The sequence below is a fragment of the Lissotriton vulgaris genome, chromosome 7, assembly GCF_964263255.1.
Source record: "Lissotriton vulgaris chromosome 7, aLisVul1.2, whole genome shotgun sequence".
Classification (NCBI taxonomy): Eukaryota; Metazoa; Chordata; class Amphibia; order Caudata; family Salamandridae; genus Lissotriton; species Lissotriton vulgaris.
The window spans coordinates 311,926,521-311,946,840 of NC_141695.1; the positions used below are offsets into that span (position 1 = coordinate 311,926,521).

The 20,320-nt window shown below is 43.9% G+C and overlaps 1 protein-coding gene across 1 annotated transcript in view; it reads left to right on the top strand.

Moving 5' to 3' along the window:
* PRR12 (proline rich 12) overlaps positions 1-20,320 on the top strand; it is a 514,104-nt gene that overhangs the window by 288,040 nt on the left and 205,744 nt on the right. The window contains exon 8 of the mRNA XM_086930126.1: positions 11,523-11,656. Within this exon, the coding sequence (XP_086786252.1) occupies positions 11,523-11,656 (134 nt within the window). The remainder of the gene's footprint in view (positions 1-11,522; positions 11,657-20,320) is intronic.

Below are 20,320 nucleotides of genomic sequence, written 5' to 3' on the forward strand. Positions count from 1 at the left end.
TTCTACATGCCAAGAACAGATGCATACTGGGTAAGTAGCGTTTTCCTTCTGGTGTTCCGTGGGACTGAACAAACCCTACCTTCAGCTACCAGAGAATTGTAGTTGTTTTCAAGGTAAATCCTTTTTTCTTGGCCAGGTAGATGCTTTCTTTCTTCGTCACCAAGAGTCACCATTACTATTTCTCAGCCTATACTTCGCTCAATATATCTTCTAGCCTAACCTTCTTACTCATCTCAAACTTCTTTCTACTACTCTTTCCAATGCACTACCCTATCTCTCAGCCTATACATTTATCAATATTCTACATCCACTCTCTCATTTATCCCAAACCCCATACCACTACTATGATCCCCAAAAATAACCCTTTCTAGACACGCTCCTACTCTACCCCTCCTTGCATCATCTGACACCTCTTTTACTATATCGATCCCCTAAAACAAACCTTTCTAAACTCTTCCCTCTTTTCTACCCCTCCCCAACCCTTCTCAATCCAAATAACTGACTAACTTATCCACCACAAAAATTACTTTCATGTTTCACCATACTAATTCAACACTAATCCTGATGGGTTGCAGAGTAGCGTGCTACTTGCGCTTCAAAACCCCATCAGGCGTAGCAAGCGCTATATAAATACAATCCTCTTTCTCTTTTATCCTGCCTCCTACCCTTCTCTACCCAAATAACTGAATAATATATCCACTACTCAAATTACTTAATATTTTGCTATACTAATTTTCAACACTAATCCTTTATGGGTTCTGTAGTGGCGTGCTACTCGCCAGAAAAGCACTTCAACACCCATCAGTGGTAACAAGTGCTATGTGAATGCAAATCTTTCTTCCCCCCTTTTATTCCTCCGCTACCCTTCTCACTCCAAATAACTGACTAATATCCACCACTGAAATCACTTCATATTTACCATATTAATTCACCACTAATCCATTATGGGCTTCCTGAATAGCGTGCGTCAACACCCCATCAGGGGCAACAAGCGCTATATAAATACAAACCTTTTTCCTCCTCTATCCTTCTGCTATCATTCCAAATTCAAATAACTGACTAATCTATCCACCACTTAAAATGTACTTACATGTTTCAATATACTAATTCAACACTAATCCTCTATGGGTCCTGGAGTAGCGTGCTACTCGCCGAAAAAGCGCTTTGACGCCTCGTCTGGGATAGTAAGCGCTATATAAATGCAGTTACAATACTATACAATACAATACAATTACTAACCAAGACAAGAAATCCTTATTCAATCCAGCACTACCCGTGAACATAAAAAGATATATATTGATGATCCACAGGACTATTGCATGTTTAGTCTTTTTCTATCTCATAATGCTTTGCGCTGTGATATATGTAAAACTTTTCCTTAAAGATTCTGTAGGACAGCGAGTGGAGGTTGGCACGAAATCTGCTGGAAGGTTTTACCATCCTTGTAAGGGGGACGCCCCAGTGTTAAGGGAGGATTCTGTGAAAAGTTAGCACAAAGCACTTCCAGGAAGACAGCACAGAAAAGGTGACCTGCAGTTTTTTAAGCTGGATTCATACAGTAAAGCACCTGCAGCCTAGTCCTCACTGAAAATAAACTGGAATTTCATCAGAAAAACACTCTTGGAGGAGAGAACACCTCACAGGGCACATAAACTGCCCAGAAATCTCAGTCCCGTGAGGAAAAACCTTCATTTAAGGAAGAGAACTTTGCCATCAATAGAAAGATCATGAGTGAAATCTGTGTTGGCGATCCTGTCGATGTGCCCTCAACGACTACTGCCCTTTGATGATTACTCCAAGAATGTCCCTGGAACCGCAGTTGACACTTGAGACATCAACAGCCTCAGTTACATCGTTGACAATGACATTTGCTGACAGCAAGTTTACCTGTACAAATACTAGACTCCGAATTAGAGGAAAATGTCAGCGATATCATGTAGGAGACTGCTGTGCAATTGGATGAACACTATGTTCCGGATTTTCAAAGTGTAGTGGTTGAGAAGTAACCTTACCAAGAGTATGGGTATCAGCAGGATTATACATAAAACCATCAACGTTCCTTTATACCTCCTTGTTACATTTGCGAGTAAGAAGTCTTACAGTTGTCTGTAGCTTTCTTATTCACACTACAGCAAAGGATGGACACCTTTCAAAGGTTACTGCTTCAGCACCCTAAGAGACAACCTTTGCCTGTTCCACCCATGGTGCCTGCTTTACATACTGTACCGCCTCCTTCACCAAATCTTCTATCTACACCTCCTCGGCTACCTTTGGCTCCATCACTTCCTCTACCTCCAAGTGGGCGATTTCCAAGAACAGTCCCCAAACTAATTATTTTGCCAATTCCTAAGGATATGGGAGACAAAGACTAATGTGACTGTTTTCAGTTAGGAATGAGGAGGAAGTTGAACGTCTTATGGGGGATGATAGAGGTAATGATGAATGACAGGACTACGTTATTCCCAAGGAGGATGACAACCCACCCAATCATCCAGATTCTCCCCCAGAAGATATTGCTCACTTTCATTCTCTGATGGAAAGAGCTGCTAAAAAGTTACATTAATAGATTACTTTAATTGAACAACAATGCTTCCTTTGTGATTTTAATTAACAGCCACACTAAACTGTATAATCCATACCTAAACTAGATTATTCCTAGTCAGAAGGATTAAAATTGATGAAGATTGCAGCTATAGTTTTAGCAGTAATACCACGACTGGAGAAAATGTTCAGGATCCTGGATTTGATCCATCTTGTCTTACCAGCTACCCGCAAATGGACTCTTTAATAACATTAGTAGCCCACTGTAGAACAAAGAACCGTATCGCACCACAAGGAAACAGCTGATGAATAGGCAGTTTGGGCCACAGAATTGGCTAAATTGGGCAATATCTGTTAAGGCAGCTTATGTGCTAGTGATTTTAGGATGTTGCGATTGCCAAATGTGGCATGACATCTCACAACAGCTCACAGTCATTCCAGAGGACAAAAAAAGTGGCTGCTATGGCAATTATCATGGAAGAGGCATTAACATTGGCAGCCTTCATTGATTCAGAAATATATGTCCTGAACACTGGCGTCTGTCAGCTAGCAGGAGCAACTGTTTTAAGGGACATGGTTAGCTCAGATTCATAGACTTATGTCCTTGGGTACAGTCAAAGATCTTGACATGATGTTGAGGGCCACACCCTGTTTGGCAAACAAGTGGCTGAGGCTCGCCAAATGATCAAGATGGAAACAGGTACAGTAAAATCACTATATTGACGGCCTGGCTCAGCCACTTTTTGTGGTTCATGCAGGTCCCAAGCTTACAGCAGAAATCAATATTTGACCATAATACCTCCAGCCGAAAAATGGTTATAATGAAGCATATATTCACATACACAACCAAAGACTGGGGTATCGAAGACTGCTGAGTAGCACTTCTCAATCGCACTCAACGGAAAGCCAAAAGAGAGCTTGACTTTGCGCAGCTGCTCCTCTCCTTTGCATCTCAATCCAAAAAAGTATGTGTGGGGGGTATTTTCTACTTTGCCCCTGCATGGGATTCCATAACATCAGGCAAAATAGTGCCGCAATTGGTACAAAGAGGACATACGTTGCAATTTGTAAAAAGACCACATGCCCACCCACCTGAAAAGGAACATCATCTCCACTTGCGGGAGCTGTAACGTGAAATTCTCCACCTCCTCCTCAAAGGGGCTATAGAAAAGATCCCCAAATTTAATAGAAGCCAGGAATTTTATTCCAGATTTTTTCTGATAAGAAATAAAACAGGACCACGGAGACAGCTTTTCTAAAGAAGCTTTATTTCCGGATAGTTATGCTTATAGAGAGGAGATTACTTAACGTCCCTGGCCTTCAAGATGTGAATTTCCATATTCCTATCCACCGAAAACACAGGATGTAACTCCCTCTCGGGGCAGCACTACCAATTCTAAGTGCTTCAAATTAACCTCAGATCAAACCTTGGATCTTTACCAAGTGCCAAGCACCAGTTGGTGCCTTCCTCAGAAGACCAGGTCACCGAGTATACACATGCTTGGATGACTGCTTCATCAGTTCTCCGTCGAAAGAAGCAAAGACTTTTACTATCACCTGCATCAGCCTTTATAAGAGTTTGCGTCTCCATCCAAACAAAAAGAACTCTTCTTTAGAGCTGCACACAAAGATTCAATTCTTGGGAGTGATACTTGATATACAGTTGGAAAGCCATTTCAGTCACTGAAAAGAGTGATAAAGCTTCAGGCCATGGCAGACAATCATTCATGGTCAAAGAAGAAGATGAATTCCTTTTGGTAACCAAATAAAATAATTGTTCAACGAGTCATCTCAAATACCCAAGCAACTCTGGCGAGTATCCTAAAGGCGTATATAGTCCTTGTAGGGAAAAGGGTCCACCATTTACTATAGGGATACCATCATTCTAATTCCCGTCGTGAATGTTATATTCAATTGTGCCCAAGGATTCCAGGTCAATCTGTTTACACTGTCCCTCCTTAAGAGTGGAAATTTGCTAGCACTACCACACTAGCAGATCGGACGCACGGACACCGAAGGACTGGAAAACCCTATAGTATCTAAATGCTTTTGGGAAATTGTTGGTCCCGCGACTTGGGACCCTGGAATATCCACTCATAAGGAGGGGACAGTGTAAACAGATTGGCCTGGAATCCTTGGGCACAAATTAATAGAACATTTTTCGACTGTATTTTTCAATTGCAATGATGGTACCCCTTTATTAAATGGTGGACCTTTTCCCTAAAAGGACTATTTACGCCTTTGGGATACTCGCCACAGTTGCTTGGGTATTTGTTTGAAGAGTCTAGAAGGAGAGGCACATTATATTTGTCTTTATAAAGGTGGCCATCACTCCTCGAACACCGCCGAAACGCATAGACGCTTAGGATAAACTAAATCCAGTGTACCGGCCAGTCATTGTGATAAAAACATTTTGCCTGCATACGTATCTGGAATTTTAGGTTTTTTACCTGGATTAGTCCACAAACCACTAATAAGTGTACTGTTGCATTTGTTGTCTGTCTCTCTCTCTCTTCTTCTTTGGTTTTATCTTTCTTTTAGACTATACATTTTTAATTGTTTTTAACCCCTTCGATGCTGATGACGAGCTCAGCTCGTCATCAGCCACGGGTGACGTGTGCGGATGACGAGCTGAGCTCGTCATGTATCGCGTTAAATTTAAAAAATGCCGCACAGCGCAAAAATCACCGCAGCAGCGATGCTGTTAATAAGTGGATATAGTGTATGTACTATTTGTAGGATATATGTATGTGATATATTTGTTTCTGATACTTGATGAGTTTTTGCATCTCCCGCTTGATTAATTGATATGCTGTCTATGTAATACATGAAATTGTAAATGATATATATTGTTTATAATAGGAAGATTTATGAATTCTGTATAATGACATTTTTTTAATGGCTCCAAAATTTCTTTAATAAAATATAGGTGGCATTCCATTATTAGTCAGTGGTTGCAAATATAGGTATATGGGTTTTTTGTAAGATTGATATGGTTTGCGGTATATTTGAAATGATTTGTTGAACAAATATTTTATTTGGCGACTAAGTAACGCCCTGTCCCTTTGGTACATTGGGCTTCTCTTTATTGGGAGACAATCAATCATGGCCACACAGTAGAAATCTTTACTTGGCCTTATATCCTGTATTAGGGTAATTTCTTTTACAAGGCTTCGAATGAGATCTGTCCAACAAGAACTGGGTATACTGTGGAAACAAATAGATGGCTCATTGGATGACAGTACGGGTCACAAGACTACTGAAATAAGCATGAAATGAGCACGATTGTGGTGGTGATTTCCTGAAAATCTGTGAGCAAATTTCACTGTCAAGCCTTTCAGACTGAGTAATGCTAACTACAAATGCATAAAAAACGGCTGGGAGCTCACCTGTAACAGCTGTCAACCAAAGGCTTCTGGTCAGACAGAGAAAAGGTGGTTCAAATCAATGTGTTAGAACTCAGCGCTATAAGACTAGGCTTACAGGTGTTCCTAGCAAGACTGGCAGGCCAAGCAGTTCTCGTCAGGAAATATGGGACAGCATATATGTATTAGATAGCCAAGCATGGGGAGGAAATGTTGTCATGGACTCAGATTCTATGGGACTGGGCCGTTTCTCACAAAGTCAACATTGCCGTAGACCACCAGCCAGGACTCCAAAACACTCCTTGTCAAAATATTTCAGACTTCCACAATTAGGAAGTTCATCAAGGCCAAGTCGACAACATCTTCTGCACACAGAAACACACCCACACTGAATCACTTCTAAAATATTCATCCTTGACAGCAATTTCAAGATTTAGAAGAATTGAAAAACGAACATTAGGTGACAATTGTTGGAGAGAGTGACAGAATCTGACTACCTAGGAGTCAGACTATCTGACTCCCAGTCATGGATTTTGCAGATCTCACACAACGACACTCTGTTGAATTATAGATCTTTTGCAAAAAACAGGTTTGCCAGGTGCTCTAAAGGTCCCCTAGCAACTTAAAACTTGGATATTCTACAAATAATTCCCCACCCTCCCTCTAGCGCCTTGAGACCCTATGGGTATGTAGCGCGCTATATAAATTTCCTGACTTGACTTGACTTGACTAGTGTCACCAGCCAACGAAATGTATAGAGTGAAATCAGTTAGTGTAGTCGTATATGATTCAGAATTATGGGGGCATTGTAATGTTGATGTTCTTGGGGCCACTGAAAATAAATTAATAAGATCTTTAATGACGCTCTCCAAAAGTACACCCATTGGGACTGAACCTAGTATTAAAACCAAAAAATTGGTTATTTAAATTGAGGCCCATTCTTTTTTGGTTATGCATTTGATCCACAGATGAGCTGGAACCACACAGGAAGGGTGTGTGTCATATTTTACTGAGACCCCAGACATTCAGGATCTATTGGCTGAGGCACAGTAAGACCTCCTTGGTTTAGGACAACCCTTAGTTTAGGAGAATACTGTTAAAACACCACCTTGATTTCTTCCATCACATGTAATACCGTGAAAGAAAGAGTTTGGTATTATGAGTGGGAGAATTTGCTAATGGACCCATACTTGGGTAGTCGGTCAATTTAGGCCCAAGATTCAAAGAGTTCTTGTATCACTTCAATTCTCCTTCAATTAGATGTCTGCACATTAAATTGAGGTTGGGAACTCTACAGTTGGCCTCCTTTACTAGCAGGTGGTGGGCATAATCACTCAAATGTAATCCGTATCCTGTATGACTATTAACTAAAAAAAGTGAGGAACACTTATTATTCTTTTGCACAACCTACTCAATATAGAGAACTAGGTAGACTGTACCACTTTTTCGCTTGGTGGGAACTAGATGATACAAAAAATCACTGAGGATGTGTGAATCGGACGCTAGTCCTTACATTGTATTCTCTGTCTCGAAATGTTTAGAAACAGCTTGGCCTCGGGATTAGATTATCTGAGATAGAAGTGGTTCTTAGTGTTGATTTCATGTGTAAATAGCTATGCATTAAGAATGTTTTCATTTATAATCAAGTCTAACTCTGTATTTTTTTGTAAGTATTGTTGTAAATATGTGTTATCTGTTTTTAACTCAGAATTTTATCCAATGTGACAATAAAGAAATAAAATGATATCACCTCACCAACTTTGTTCTCTCAGAGAATCATAAGAGTTTATGAAGGGACTCCTTTAAGTGTATCCACCTGTTCTGCACCCTCCGGTGCTCTGGTAGCTCACCATTGTCCTGAGTCAATTAATGCTACCTCCATTTGAACCAATCCAGAGAGCCCATCTAAAGTTAATATAATGGAAAATCTCTTCTAGTGCTTACATCACTAAGGAGGGTAGGACAGATGCAAGCATACACTATCAAGAACCAGAGACGAACCCTAAATGTATAGCCAAGGTTCCTCCTGACTTTCACTTGAATGAACCAGTCATGCTACATTCATTCTTTCCAAATCCCCCCCACCTTCTGCACCCTGGTCCATGCCCAGCGTCAGGGACCCTGGCCCAATCACCAACCAGCAGTACTTCTCAGCACTCTTTAGGTAGCTAGACCCTGGATGCCACTCCCTCAACTGCTGCTACGCTGTGTATCACACCACGGTAGGCGATTCCACCTGCACCCACTGCTGGTTCCCCAGCAGCCACCTACCTACACCCCCCCAAATATTAACAATGCCCTCAATGCCTCCTCCTAACACACATGCTCTACAGGTACCAACAACATCTACATGGCCATCCTAAACCACATGCCACAGCAAACCTGCACGTCAATATCCACTCGTATGCAGGCTTCTCAACACATGATCTCTCAGCAGAAACACTACCGAAATATGGGACCTCCTCTTCATCAGAGAGATCTGGCTCAACCCCTCATCTGCTCCCGATATCCCAGTGGGCTACAAGATCACTTTACACGACCGCCTTCTCAAGCCATGAGGAGGACTCATATCCTTTACAAGGAATCTATCAAATGCACATCTACAGAGATGGTCACCCCTTTCATGAAACACCTGCACTTCAAGCCGCAAATCTCCCAAAACGTCAACGGAAACCTTGCTTACCGTCTACCTGGACCATGAGACACCTTTACCAACTTTATCACCCACTTTGCCGCTCTGCCTACTATCAACTCTAGAGCCTACATTTTCCTCAGTGATCACAACTTTCATCTGGAAGACTGAAATGACCCCTGCTCCAAAGCAAATTTCGAAAGTATGAGCAACGCTGTACTTAGCCGGCTCGTCTCAGAACCAACACACACCGCAGGACACACACTGGATCCCATCTTCACCACAAGTGGCAGCGACAAATACAACTCCACTGCACCGCTAACATGGACTGACCACTCCATCATACACTTTCAAATCAACACACCTCAAGTGAACACCCCTACCAGGTTCAGCATTCCAAGCCACAGCTGGGGCAAAATTACAGAGGAAGACTGGCTCAGCTCCCTCAGCTGTCACCAGAAAATAAGATACCCCAAGCTCTAGTGGAAAGCACCGAAGGAAGCTCCAACAGCTGCAAGGAGATCTCTCAATCGTCCAGGATTTCACCTCGCCTTCAGCCACTGTGGTCAAGATTGTTACCTTTTAATAACTCTGCGACAACCTATCCAGCTTCTTTTACCACGAAATCGCAAACCTATAAAGCAACTTTGCTCACCAACCCAACCTTAGAGAATTCATTTTAGTCTACTCACCACCAACAAAGATGGCCATCTGACTGAAAAGACACAATGGCAACCCATGCTCCCACCGCCTCTACAATCTGGGAATACCACCAATCAGCACCTCCCTTACGCACATCATCAACAACCTCCATTATGTTTGCCACTTTTACGGATGACTGGAAACTTGCAGAAACCAATGTCCTCCTCAAGAAGCCCACAGCCAACCCGAGTCAGCTGAGCAACTTCCTCCCCATTTCCCTGCTTCCCTATCCAGCCAAAGAGAAGCCCATCAACATGCCACTTACAGTCCACCTCGAACTCCATCATTTTCTTGACAACACTCAATCAGGATTCAGAAAGAACCACAGTGCTGAAATGGCACTCATCGCGGACACTGATAACATTTGAATTATCCTGTAACGTGGAGAAACAGAGACCCTCATCCTGCTCGATTTCACTGTGGCCTTCGACACCGTTTCCCGCTACACCCTCATCAGAAAACTCCACGAGATTGGCACACAAGGATCCACTCTTAAATTGATCTGTTCCTACCTCACAGGCTGCCAGCCTTCACATCGGAGACCAAGGAACTGATTTGCGTAGCCCCAGAGCGATTGTCCCTCAACCTCCCCCTTTTCAACATATACATGACACCGCTTGTCAACATCACCCAATCACAAGACATCACCCTCATATCCTACGCCGAGAACTTCCCTGGAAGACAAATCAACCACCACCAGAACCAACTTTACCAACTGCATGACCATGGTAGGAGACTGAATGCAAACCAACAGCCTGAGGCTTTGTTTCGGCAAGACTGAATAACTGGTCTTTGGCAACAAAACTTCCCCAGTAGACTTCAGCTGGTGGCCGTCTGAGATAGGATCAACACCCACGGACGACTCAAAGAATCTTGGGCAAATCCTAGATGACCAGCTCAACATGATGGCTTAAGTCAACACAGTGTGCTCATCTTGCTTCCACATCCTATGCATGCTGCAAAAGATCTTTAAATGGTTGCCTCAAAACACCAAATGGACCATTAGGCAAGCACTCATCACCAGGCGGGACTACGGCAACACTTTCTATGCCGGAATCTCCAAACAACTCCTACACAGTCTCCAGACCATCCAGAACACCACTACAATACTCCTACTCGACCTCCCATGCTGCACCCACATCACACCGCACCTCAGGAAGCTTCACTGGTTCCCCATTTACAAGAGCAGCCAACTCAAACTTCTCACACACACATACAAAGCCCTACACAACACAGGGCCAGTATACATGAAGAGCCGCATACGCTTTCACAAACCCATCAGACACCTACGCTATGCCTCACTCTCACACACTCCCTGCATCCGCAAAAGCAAAACTGGAGGTCGCTCATTCTCCTGCATCATACCCAAGACATGGAATGACCGCCCTCATCACACCAGAGCCTCCTTATTCAGCTTCTTGAGTTGCACAAGAAGCTGAATACCTGGCTCTTCAAATAAGTTCCTTGGTGACCACACACCTGCCCAAGCACCTGGATACCCTCTTGGGTGATTGGTGCACTATACAAATCAACATAACATAGCATAACAAGTGCCCTCTCTAGGAAAAAGTGAGGGAGCATTCCACCAGAGGTATGGCTACGACTTATACACTCTTCGTTGGTGTACCCTTCCAAGACATTTGCAGTGCAGCTACTTATAGGAGCGGGCACACATTCACAAAGCACTACTTCCTTGATGTGAGCGCATAAGCCGGACAGGCCGCGGGGCAGGCAGTCCTCAGAAACCAAACCAGTTTTAACAAAATTGAGCCTGCTTCCCGCTTTCCTATATTTATTATAATTGTTTTGTACTGCTTCCTATTCTGAATCAAGCATGTGAATATATGAAAGAATCAATGCTGGAGAAGACATTAGTTTCTTACCTGTAGCTCCAGGTTTCCAGCCTTGATATCTTTTATATATTTTCACATGCTACTCTCCCTCTACTCCGGTCAAAGGCTTATTTATTGCGTTCTCTCTTCACACTTGTGCTATGAAATCTGAGCTATGATGGCATCTAGGGTGAGAGCTGACACTTCCACCTCAATGGCTGAAGCTCCGATTGCTTCACATAAGGTGGATGTGCTATCAAACAAACCTTGTTATCAAGACCCATGGCCATTTCAACACTGTGTACTGCAAATTAAGCTTGATAAAAGGGAATGATTCAAGCATCCAAATATATGAAAGATACCAACGCTAGAGAACTAGAGTTACAGGTAAGTAACTAATTTCTTATGCCACTTGTAAGCTTCAATACTCTTTTTTGTTTCCATCCACAGTATTTAGGATATTTTGGTGATGCCAAAAACAGGTACCAGCGTCTGTATGTGAAATTCCTGGAAAACATTAATAAAAAAGATTATGTGCGGGTGTGCTCCAAGAAGCCCTGGCATCGGCCGATGCAGACCATCAGGTAAGAGCCTGATATGGTTCAGTATGACGTAAACATCCACTGAATGCCAGTGCACCTATGTATTTATGCAATAACATTTAGTTGTACATGGCCACTCTCTAACTAGCACTTGAAGACCATTCTCACATGTACTGTTAAACTTCATAATCACTATAATTATCCAACAATATTTTTTGCCAGAGAGGGAGCCTCTCTGTTTGAGCAATCATCTGACTTAGGAAAGGGGAATTGGACCTCGTGGCAACATCATTGTGACTCCTATATACATTAATATTACTTATTTGTCACGATTTTGAGTGTCACTGCCCAAGTTTTGTTGATAATTTAAAAGCGGTTTGGGAATTAATCTTTCAGATTAAAAATCGTTGTTGCATGATCTAGGTTTATGCTACTACATTTGATGTACTGGTTTCACTCAAGTGATGCACCAATGGGGTTTTCCTCCCTCTTTTACTTTCATCAGAAAGAAGTCAAAGACTTACCTAACAAGGTGTACAAAATTACATCAATTCTAGACAGAGGTGTGGTCTAGTGCCGTTGTCTTCTCTGATATCCATCATTATAACATGGCGGCGGTGAATTGTCTAAGATTTTGTTATTTCGTCCCTAGAACATCTGCTTGTGGTAGATATGAGAGCTTTCTAGAGCTTCCCCTTAGTCTCTGTGAAGTCTGTTTTAACAGATTGTACACTTGTGGGCCAAAATCTGTTCATTCATGTTGAGGTCTGTGGTGTATCTACAGGGATCGGGTAATATTGTCCTGGGCAACTCTGAACGACCGCTGTAGAGCAAAAAGAACAAGCTGGACTCCCTTTTTCCCCTGTTTTTTTTTATTCTGACCTCAGTTTTTTGACTGCGCTGTATTTAGTTTTTGCTAGTTTTTTAACTCTGTGTTACAGCAAACAAATGATGGACGGAATGCTGACAATGCAAACATTCTCCCATAGTCAAAAGATCTGGGTTAAATCCATTGTTTTGCCCACTACGCCCCCCCAGTTTAGACCCAGCCATATGCAGATCAGTCCTGACCCTGTGCCCCATGGGAACAGTCCAGGTCCTCCCTGGACCGTAAACAAGCATCCTGGGACAGGGTTCAGGATATGTCACCCTTCTTCAGCCTGGCTAGCTTGAATCTAGTAGGACAGTGAGCAAGGGACCAACATCTGGGCATACCCATCCCACTTAGGGCGAAAAGTGTTGCAGCAAACAAATGATGGACAAAATGCTGACAATTCCGTCCATCATCTGTTTATGTAGCACTTTTCTCCTTAAGTGGGATGGTATTCCCCGATGTGGGTCCCTTGCTCACTGTGCCACTGGATTCAAGCTAGCCTGGCTGATATAGTGTAATACCCAGAAACCAGTCCCAGGATGCTTTTTTCCGGTCCAGGGAGAACCTGGCTTGGCAGTTCGGTCTGGACTGTTCCTATGAGGCACAGGGTCAAGGCTGATTTGCATATGGCTGGGTCTAAACTGGGGTGGCATGGTGAGCAAAAGAATGATGACTTTAACCCAGATCTCTTGACTGGGGGTGAATGTATGATTTATTCAGCATTCCGTCTATCTGTTTACGTAGCACGTTTTTTTAACTCAAGCAGTGGTTTGTATTTTGTTGCTCTTTGCCGCCATTAGCGAGAGAGCCTGTCTTGCTGACACGCCCACCTCCGACGAAGCCACGCCCCCTTCTACATAATCGAGCTGATCACTAGCTCAGAGCAGATCCTTCTACTCCTGAGGCGCAGCCGGGAGCTCTGTGTGTAAATTGTATTTTTAAAAAACGTATTTTGGTGCTATTTTAAAAACCCTACCTGTCTCCACTCGCTCACACTCTGGTGGGACAGCTTACTACATCCAGGGACACCCGCGCAGCCTATCTTAACGCTGCGGTGGGTTTGTATTTTGTTGCTCTTTGCCGCCATTAGCGAGAGAGCCTGTCTTGCTGACACGCCCACCTCCGACGAGGCCACGCCCCCCTTCTACATAATCGAGCTGATCACTAGCTCAGAGCAGATCCTTCTACTCCTGAGGCACAGCCGGGAGCTCTGTGTGTAAATTGTATTTTTAAAAAACGTATTTTGGTGCTATTTTAAAAACCCTACCTGTCTCCACTCGCTCACACTCTGGTGGGACAGCTTACTACATCCAGGGACACCCGCGCAGCCGATCTTAACGCTGCGGCGGGTTTGTATTTTGTTGCTCTTTGCCGCCATTAGCGAGAGAGCCTGTCTTGCTGACACGCCCACCTCCGACGAGGCCACGCCCCCCTATTCCGCCTATAAAATATGTGCACCACACGTACGCGCAGCGGACGGGCGCCGCGGGCGCGCCGTCTGCGCGCCTAAGGCAAGCCCGTCTGGGCCCGTCCGGGCCCAACCGGACCCAGGCCCAGCCACTCTGCCCAAATCCCCTGATGGCCGATTAATCTATACTAGAGACAGTCTCCTTGCACTCAACACCTCCAAAAACCCTGCGTGCGACTATCTCCATCCGGGGGAAATACCTTTCACCAAGTGTGATATGTGTAATCCTGCCCCCACCATCATTGCAGGCGAGAACAGCACACAGCTTGGCCTTCTCAACTGCCGGTCCCTTCCCAAACACTCCCATGAAATCAATCTTCTGATCAGTGACCATGAATTCGACGTTTTGTTCCTCACGGAAACGTGGCTTACCTCTTGGTTTGAGTCTGACATCATCGACGCCCTACCTCCAGGGTACCAAATTCAATATCAAAATAGACCCCTCGGCAGAGGAGGTGGCCTGGCCATAATTTATAGAGAACGGTTTTCATGCAGAACAACTGATGCTAACATCACCGACTGCGAAAGCTGCCACTTCACGTTGCAAACATCCCCCCTGCACTCCTTATCGGGGTTGCTGATTTATCGTCCGCCGGGAACCCCAGGAAAATTCCCCAGTGCCTTTGTGGACACTATTACCCAAACAGCAACTATCGCTCCCAATTTTCTCGTTGTGGGAGACCTCAACCTTCATTTTTTAGACCCCAGTGACTCGATCGTGTCCGAACTTTTGGCTGATCTCACGTCATTTGAGATACGATTAGTTAATTCTGAACCCACTCATGACAAAGGACACCTCCTGGACCCCGTATTCACTACCATAGCAACCCTCACCTCCGGCCCTCCTCTACCCCTTCCCTGGACTGATCACTTCCTAGTACCCATCTTTTGGCACCTGTCTACCCCACCCACCCAACAAATCAAAACTCAGATCACAGACAGACGATGGCATAAACTCTCACCTGATGCATGGGCATCTACTCTTTTGGCGTCCTCCCCTGCCCAAACCTCCGACCCAGCCACTGCAGACAATCAGTTCAACTCTTGGCTCACCTCGTCACTGGACGAACTCCTTCCCAAAACCACCACCCTTAAGCGAATCAAAAGAGTGACCCCGGCTCCCTGGTACACTCCCGAGCTTAATCTCCTCCGGAAGGAATGCAAAAGAGCAGAACGATCCTGGAGAAAAGATAAAGCAACTGTTAAAAAAGCCGCACTCCGCACCTGCCTAAAAAACTATAAAATCGCTCTGCGCAACACCAAGAGTATTTTCTTTCAGGAAAGAATAGCCAATTCCTCCTGTTCCGCTAAAGAAACCTTCACCATTCTAAAAGAACTGTCGAAGGTCCCAGACTCGGCTCCAAAACAACTGCCTGATCCCAAGGCAGACGAAGAGAAATGTACCAAACTGGCCAAATTTTTCGAGGAGAAGATTCAGAATATCCTCGCTTCCCTCCCGGCCGTTGACTTTAGCACTGCAGAGGAAATCGGCACAAACTTAAACTACACCACTCCCCATTTAAGCTCTCTCGGTCCAGTCACCATTGAAGAGGTTTTAGCCACTTTAGATTCTATCAAAAGCGGTTCTCCTAAGGACCCTGTCCCTCTACGCATTTTGAAAAAAGTGGCCCTCACCATCGCCCCTCCTCTCACGCACCTCATCAACGCCTCACTGCTTCAAGGTAAAGTCCCTACAGGCTGGAAGGCGGCGGTCGTGAAGGCGTTTCTGAAAAAACCTTCTCTGGACCCTTCAGAGTTTACCAATTATAGGCCAATTTCTCTTCTCCCCGGTACCAGCAAAATCGCGGAAAAACTAGTAAACAAAAAACTATCGCAATATCTGGAAACCAACAACTTGCTCAGATGTTCACAAACTGGATTCCGCCCAGGGCAGGGCACCGACATCGCCCTGCTCGCAGCAGTGGAGGAGGCCAGAGCCCTGTTAGATGCAGGAGGATCAGTGGCTGTGATCCTCCTGGACCTCAGTGCGGCCTTTGATACTGTCAACCATCGGGTGCTGATCGAGCGACTTAAGAACATTGGTGTTAAGGGCACGGCTCTGAACTGGTTCAAATCATTTCTCGACCACCGCTCCTTTCAGGTCTGGGAGAATGACGCCCGCTCCCCCGAAACCCTCCTCCAATGTGGTGTACCCCAGGGTTCATCATTAAGCCCGACATTGTTTAATATCTACATGTCCCCTTTGGAGGAGGTTGTCACCCCGTTCGGAGTGAGAATCATCAGCTATGCCGATGATACACAATTAATGGTGTCTCTATCTCACCCGAACCAGGAACCATCAGACTTGTACAACTGTCTGGTAGAAATTCAAGAATGGATGAATAGGTCATCTTTTAAACTTAACGGTTTAAAGACGGACATTCTCCTCCTTGGCCAGAAAGGGCTCTCTCTCCCGCAGAACATCTGGCCCCCCAGTTTGGGTGAACCCCCTACTCCCAAGTCTGAGATTAAAAGCTTGGGAATATGGATTGAAAAAGACCTGACCTTCAGGACACAAGCCATAAAGATCGCTGGGACCTGTTTTGGGCTCCTTAAAGCTATCAGGAAGATTCTGCCCTTGCTCCCTTTTATTTCCCAGAAATTACTAATCCAGGGCCTTATTATATCAAGGCTGGATTATAGTAACGCCATATATGTTGGAGCTCCCGAGGCAACTTTAAATAAACTGCAGAGAATCCAGAACGCTGCAGCAAGGATTCTCACTAACACCCCGGCCAGATCCTAGGCTAAACCAGCCCTGAGACAGCTCCACTGGCTCCCAGTGAGAGAGAGAGTGGCATTCAAAGCTCTTTGCCTGTCACACAAAATTTTACAGGACAAAGGACCCCCTATTCTAAAAAAATTCATCAGGCCCTACAAAGCCTTGAGAGCCCTCCGTTCGGACCATGAAAATCTGGTCACTATCCCCAGAGTGAAGAAGGTGCGCACGGGTGGACGACGTTTCTCCGTCAATACGGCCCGTCTTTGGAACTCCCTCCCCCGGGACCTCAGGATGGAACCAGATTATCTCCGTTTTAGGAAACGGCTGAAGACACACCTGTTCCCCTGATTTCCCCCCCCCCCCCTCCCCTCCCCCCCCTTAGCTCCCCTCTGGACTGATCGGATCTGAGTGCTGGGATACTTACGGGTGACTACGCGCTTTACAAAACCCAATAATAATAATAAAGTGCTACCTGTGAACAGTTGTGATTATGATTGGTGATCCATGATTGGCATATTTAATTTACTGCGTGCCCAGGGCCTGTAGTTCAAATGCTACGTATGGGCCTGCAGCCCTGATTGTGCCTCCCACATGAGTAGCACTGCAAACCTGTTTCAGGCTTACCACTGCAGTGTCTGTGAGTGCAGTTTTAAGTTGCCATGTCGAGCTGGCAAGTGCACTGACTTACCAGACCTAAACCTTCCCTTTTTCTACATGAGGCATCCCTAAGATAAGCCCAAAATAGCCCCATGGTTAGGGTGCAGTGTATGTGAAAGGCCGGACATGTTGTTGCGTCATATTTTATTCAGATAAAGATTGGTTATTTTTCTAAACATGTGTGATGTTCTTTTGTAGTGTTAACGCTGTATTACTGTGTGTTTAAGTACAAATGGTTTACACAATGCCTCTGAGATGAGCCTGACCAATTTGTGCAAAGCTACCCACCGGGCTAACTTTTAGCTATCCCTGACAGAATGGTGATCGCTCCTCCGTGACTGATTTATGGTGGGCATCCTGAATATAATGGTGTGCAGCCTCAGCACAGTGGTGGCCCTGGTTTAATGGTGGGCATTATTAGCATAGGACAGGCATCTTTGGGGTTACGGTGAACACCTATGTCCTCTGATCCTCTTCCACTGGTATGCTCAAGCGTCACTTACATTCAGATTTGGCTCATTACAGTATAACATTCAAAGCAGAATCTATCCATATGAGCCATTTTTACACGGCAGTACTCTATGAAAATGCTACGTGATATTTATTCATTTTTTTATTGTTTTTCAAAAAAGGTTTTTCTTCTGGAAAACCTAAGTTTGTCTGCCCAAAATGGAATGGTAAGTGGTATATGATTGACAAATATGTGTATTTCCAAAACCTAATATGCTGACAAAAAACAAAAATTCCAATTCCAAAACATTTAAATTTGATGGCTGAATGATAATTCAAGTTGGGTTGGGAATACATACTGCTGTGATTGCCCTTTGTGTGCATCAGGTCATATGATGGTTGGAATGTTACTTCCTAACTCATGTGGAGGCATTTAATATTGATGAATGTTTTGTGTGGGAAAGTGGGTTTACGTTGAAGTACCCCCCCACTTTTTACCTGGCTTTTGATGTAACTTTGACTATAGAGTACTGGGTCCCTGCTTTCCAGTACATTGGTCACCTACCTCCTGTTATCTCAAGATGAGCTGATTGACTTTCACTCTTCTCATGGAGAATAGTTGTGCAGTTCATGACAGGTCTATTTAGATGTTTCCTGTCAATGATCAGAATTATTGCAGCGTAGGAGTTGAATACAGTGCTGGCCTATCCACAAAGTCTTCAGATTAACGTTTATCCTCTAGTACATCTGTAGTTGGCAATAACTTCAGCATGACAATTAAGTTAAATGCATACACTGTCAGGTAGAGGTGCGTATTTGTGTTACTTTAAGGATAAGGTGGTTCTCAGGACTAATCATTAATCCATCAGCTTTTCATCTAAATCAAAAGATAGGGTTACCAACTTTTTCCCTGAATCCTACCATGGTGGCAGAAGGTCATTGCATTCTCGGGATGTTAAAAGATGTCTGAAATGTTACTTTCAGCGAAAAGTTAGCTTTCAATTACAGAACAGCTTTCGTAACTTTCGGCTATGTTAAAAGGAGAGCCATTTTCTAAACAAGGTCTTAAACAAGGGTAGGGCCCTGTATTGTATAGGCGTATAAGACCATTAACTGACAGAGTACACGCTCATTCTACATTAGGAATGGCAGCTATTTGCGCTTTGTTTGAAGAAAATATAGATGAAGTTCTCTTCTGAAACAACAGTAGGGCACGCTGTAGTTTTGGAATTATCTGTTCATTAGGGTGAGCATCGTTATCTCCTATATGGAATTTTGATGAGAGCTGATCGGATGCCACTACTTCAACCAGGAAATGCCCTAAGTTAACTATAACTTGCGTCCTCGCCATGCACTCCGACATCAGTCATGAAATCTTCTATGTTATCATTGTAACATAGGCAATAAAATTATTGATTAGAAAAGTATGCATTGTTGGGGTTAGAGTTATAGTTACCTCAGGACACGAGTTTCAGTTTCTTGAGAGAAGTAAAACTTTAGGTGCTAAATTTCTATGGTTTTGTGTGTGTAAAATCTGAACCTAACTAGAACATCCCTGTAACCTATGTTTTTTGTGAATTTCTAAGTTTTTTAAGATTCTATTCCCTAACTATAATGTTCATGTCACCTTTTTTTTTTTCGTGTGTGTGTGTGTGCGCGTGAGATGCTCTCCAGTAGGTCGTTATAGTTAGAACCTAGTTTCCATAGGAAAGCTTTTCTTTTGACTTGCCTAGATCTTTGGTACCGTTTGACGAATCCTTAAGAAATTTTTCCCAAAAAAGAGTGCTGGTGAGTCTTGTGAATGTGTGTTTATTATTACAAAATGCTATTGGTGTTTCAGTAGAAACAGTGTGATCCGGGAGGTGTGGCTGTAAATACACATCCTTTGAATACTCCTGCCTTCTAGTGTTGGGTCTGGATGTGTGCAAGTTGTTTTCCTTCTAAGAAGTCTTTTGAGTCATGAGTTACAGTGACTTCTCCTGTTTGTGATAATGAATATGGGCATCAAATCAACTCCGTTGTAAGATTATTTTCTTTCCCGTGTCTGGTTCGGATATGTGTGCCTGCGCTCAGGTTGAAGGCCATTTTGGGGCTTTTTTTCGGTCCATGCAACTCTCTCACCCTCGTCGGTATTGTTTTGATTGCGTTTCCCATTCTGCTTATCGAAGTATAGCTACATCGCTCATAGAGTCGACACGCTTCAACTATGGCCCCTATTGTGCTTCGCCCTTTGGGGCCTTTTCCTCAGTATCCATCAGGTTTTCCAAAGAATGCCTTACTGGCGATGAAAATATCCTGGACCAACTTACATAAGGTTTGTAATCTTTGTTTGTCACCAGAAGGGTGAGAGGCGGATTGCAAAGCCTGTTGCTGCTTCTGCTTAAAGAAAACACTGCAAGACAGGTGAGCTCATCGGCTTGAGATGCAGCGTAGAAGCAATAAGGACATTTTAGACATCTTCAGGTATGAAGATGTCCAAGAACAAGCAGAACACCCTCAGTCATCTGTTGCGGACGAAAAAGCGTTTTCTGTTGA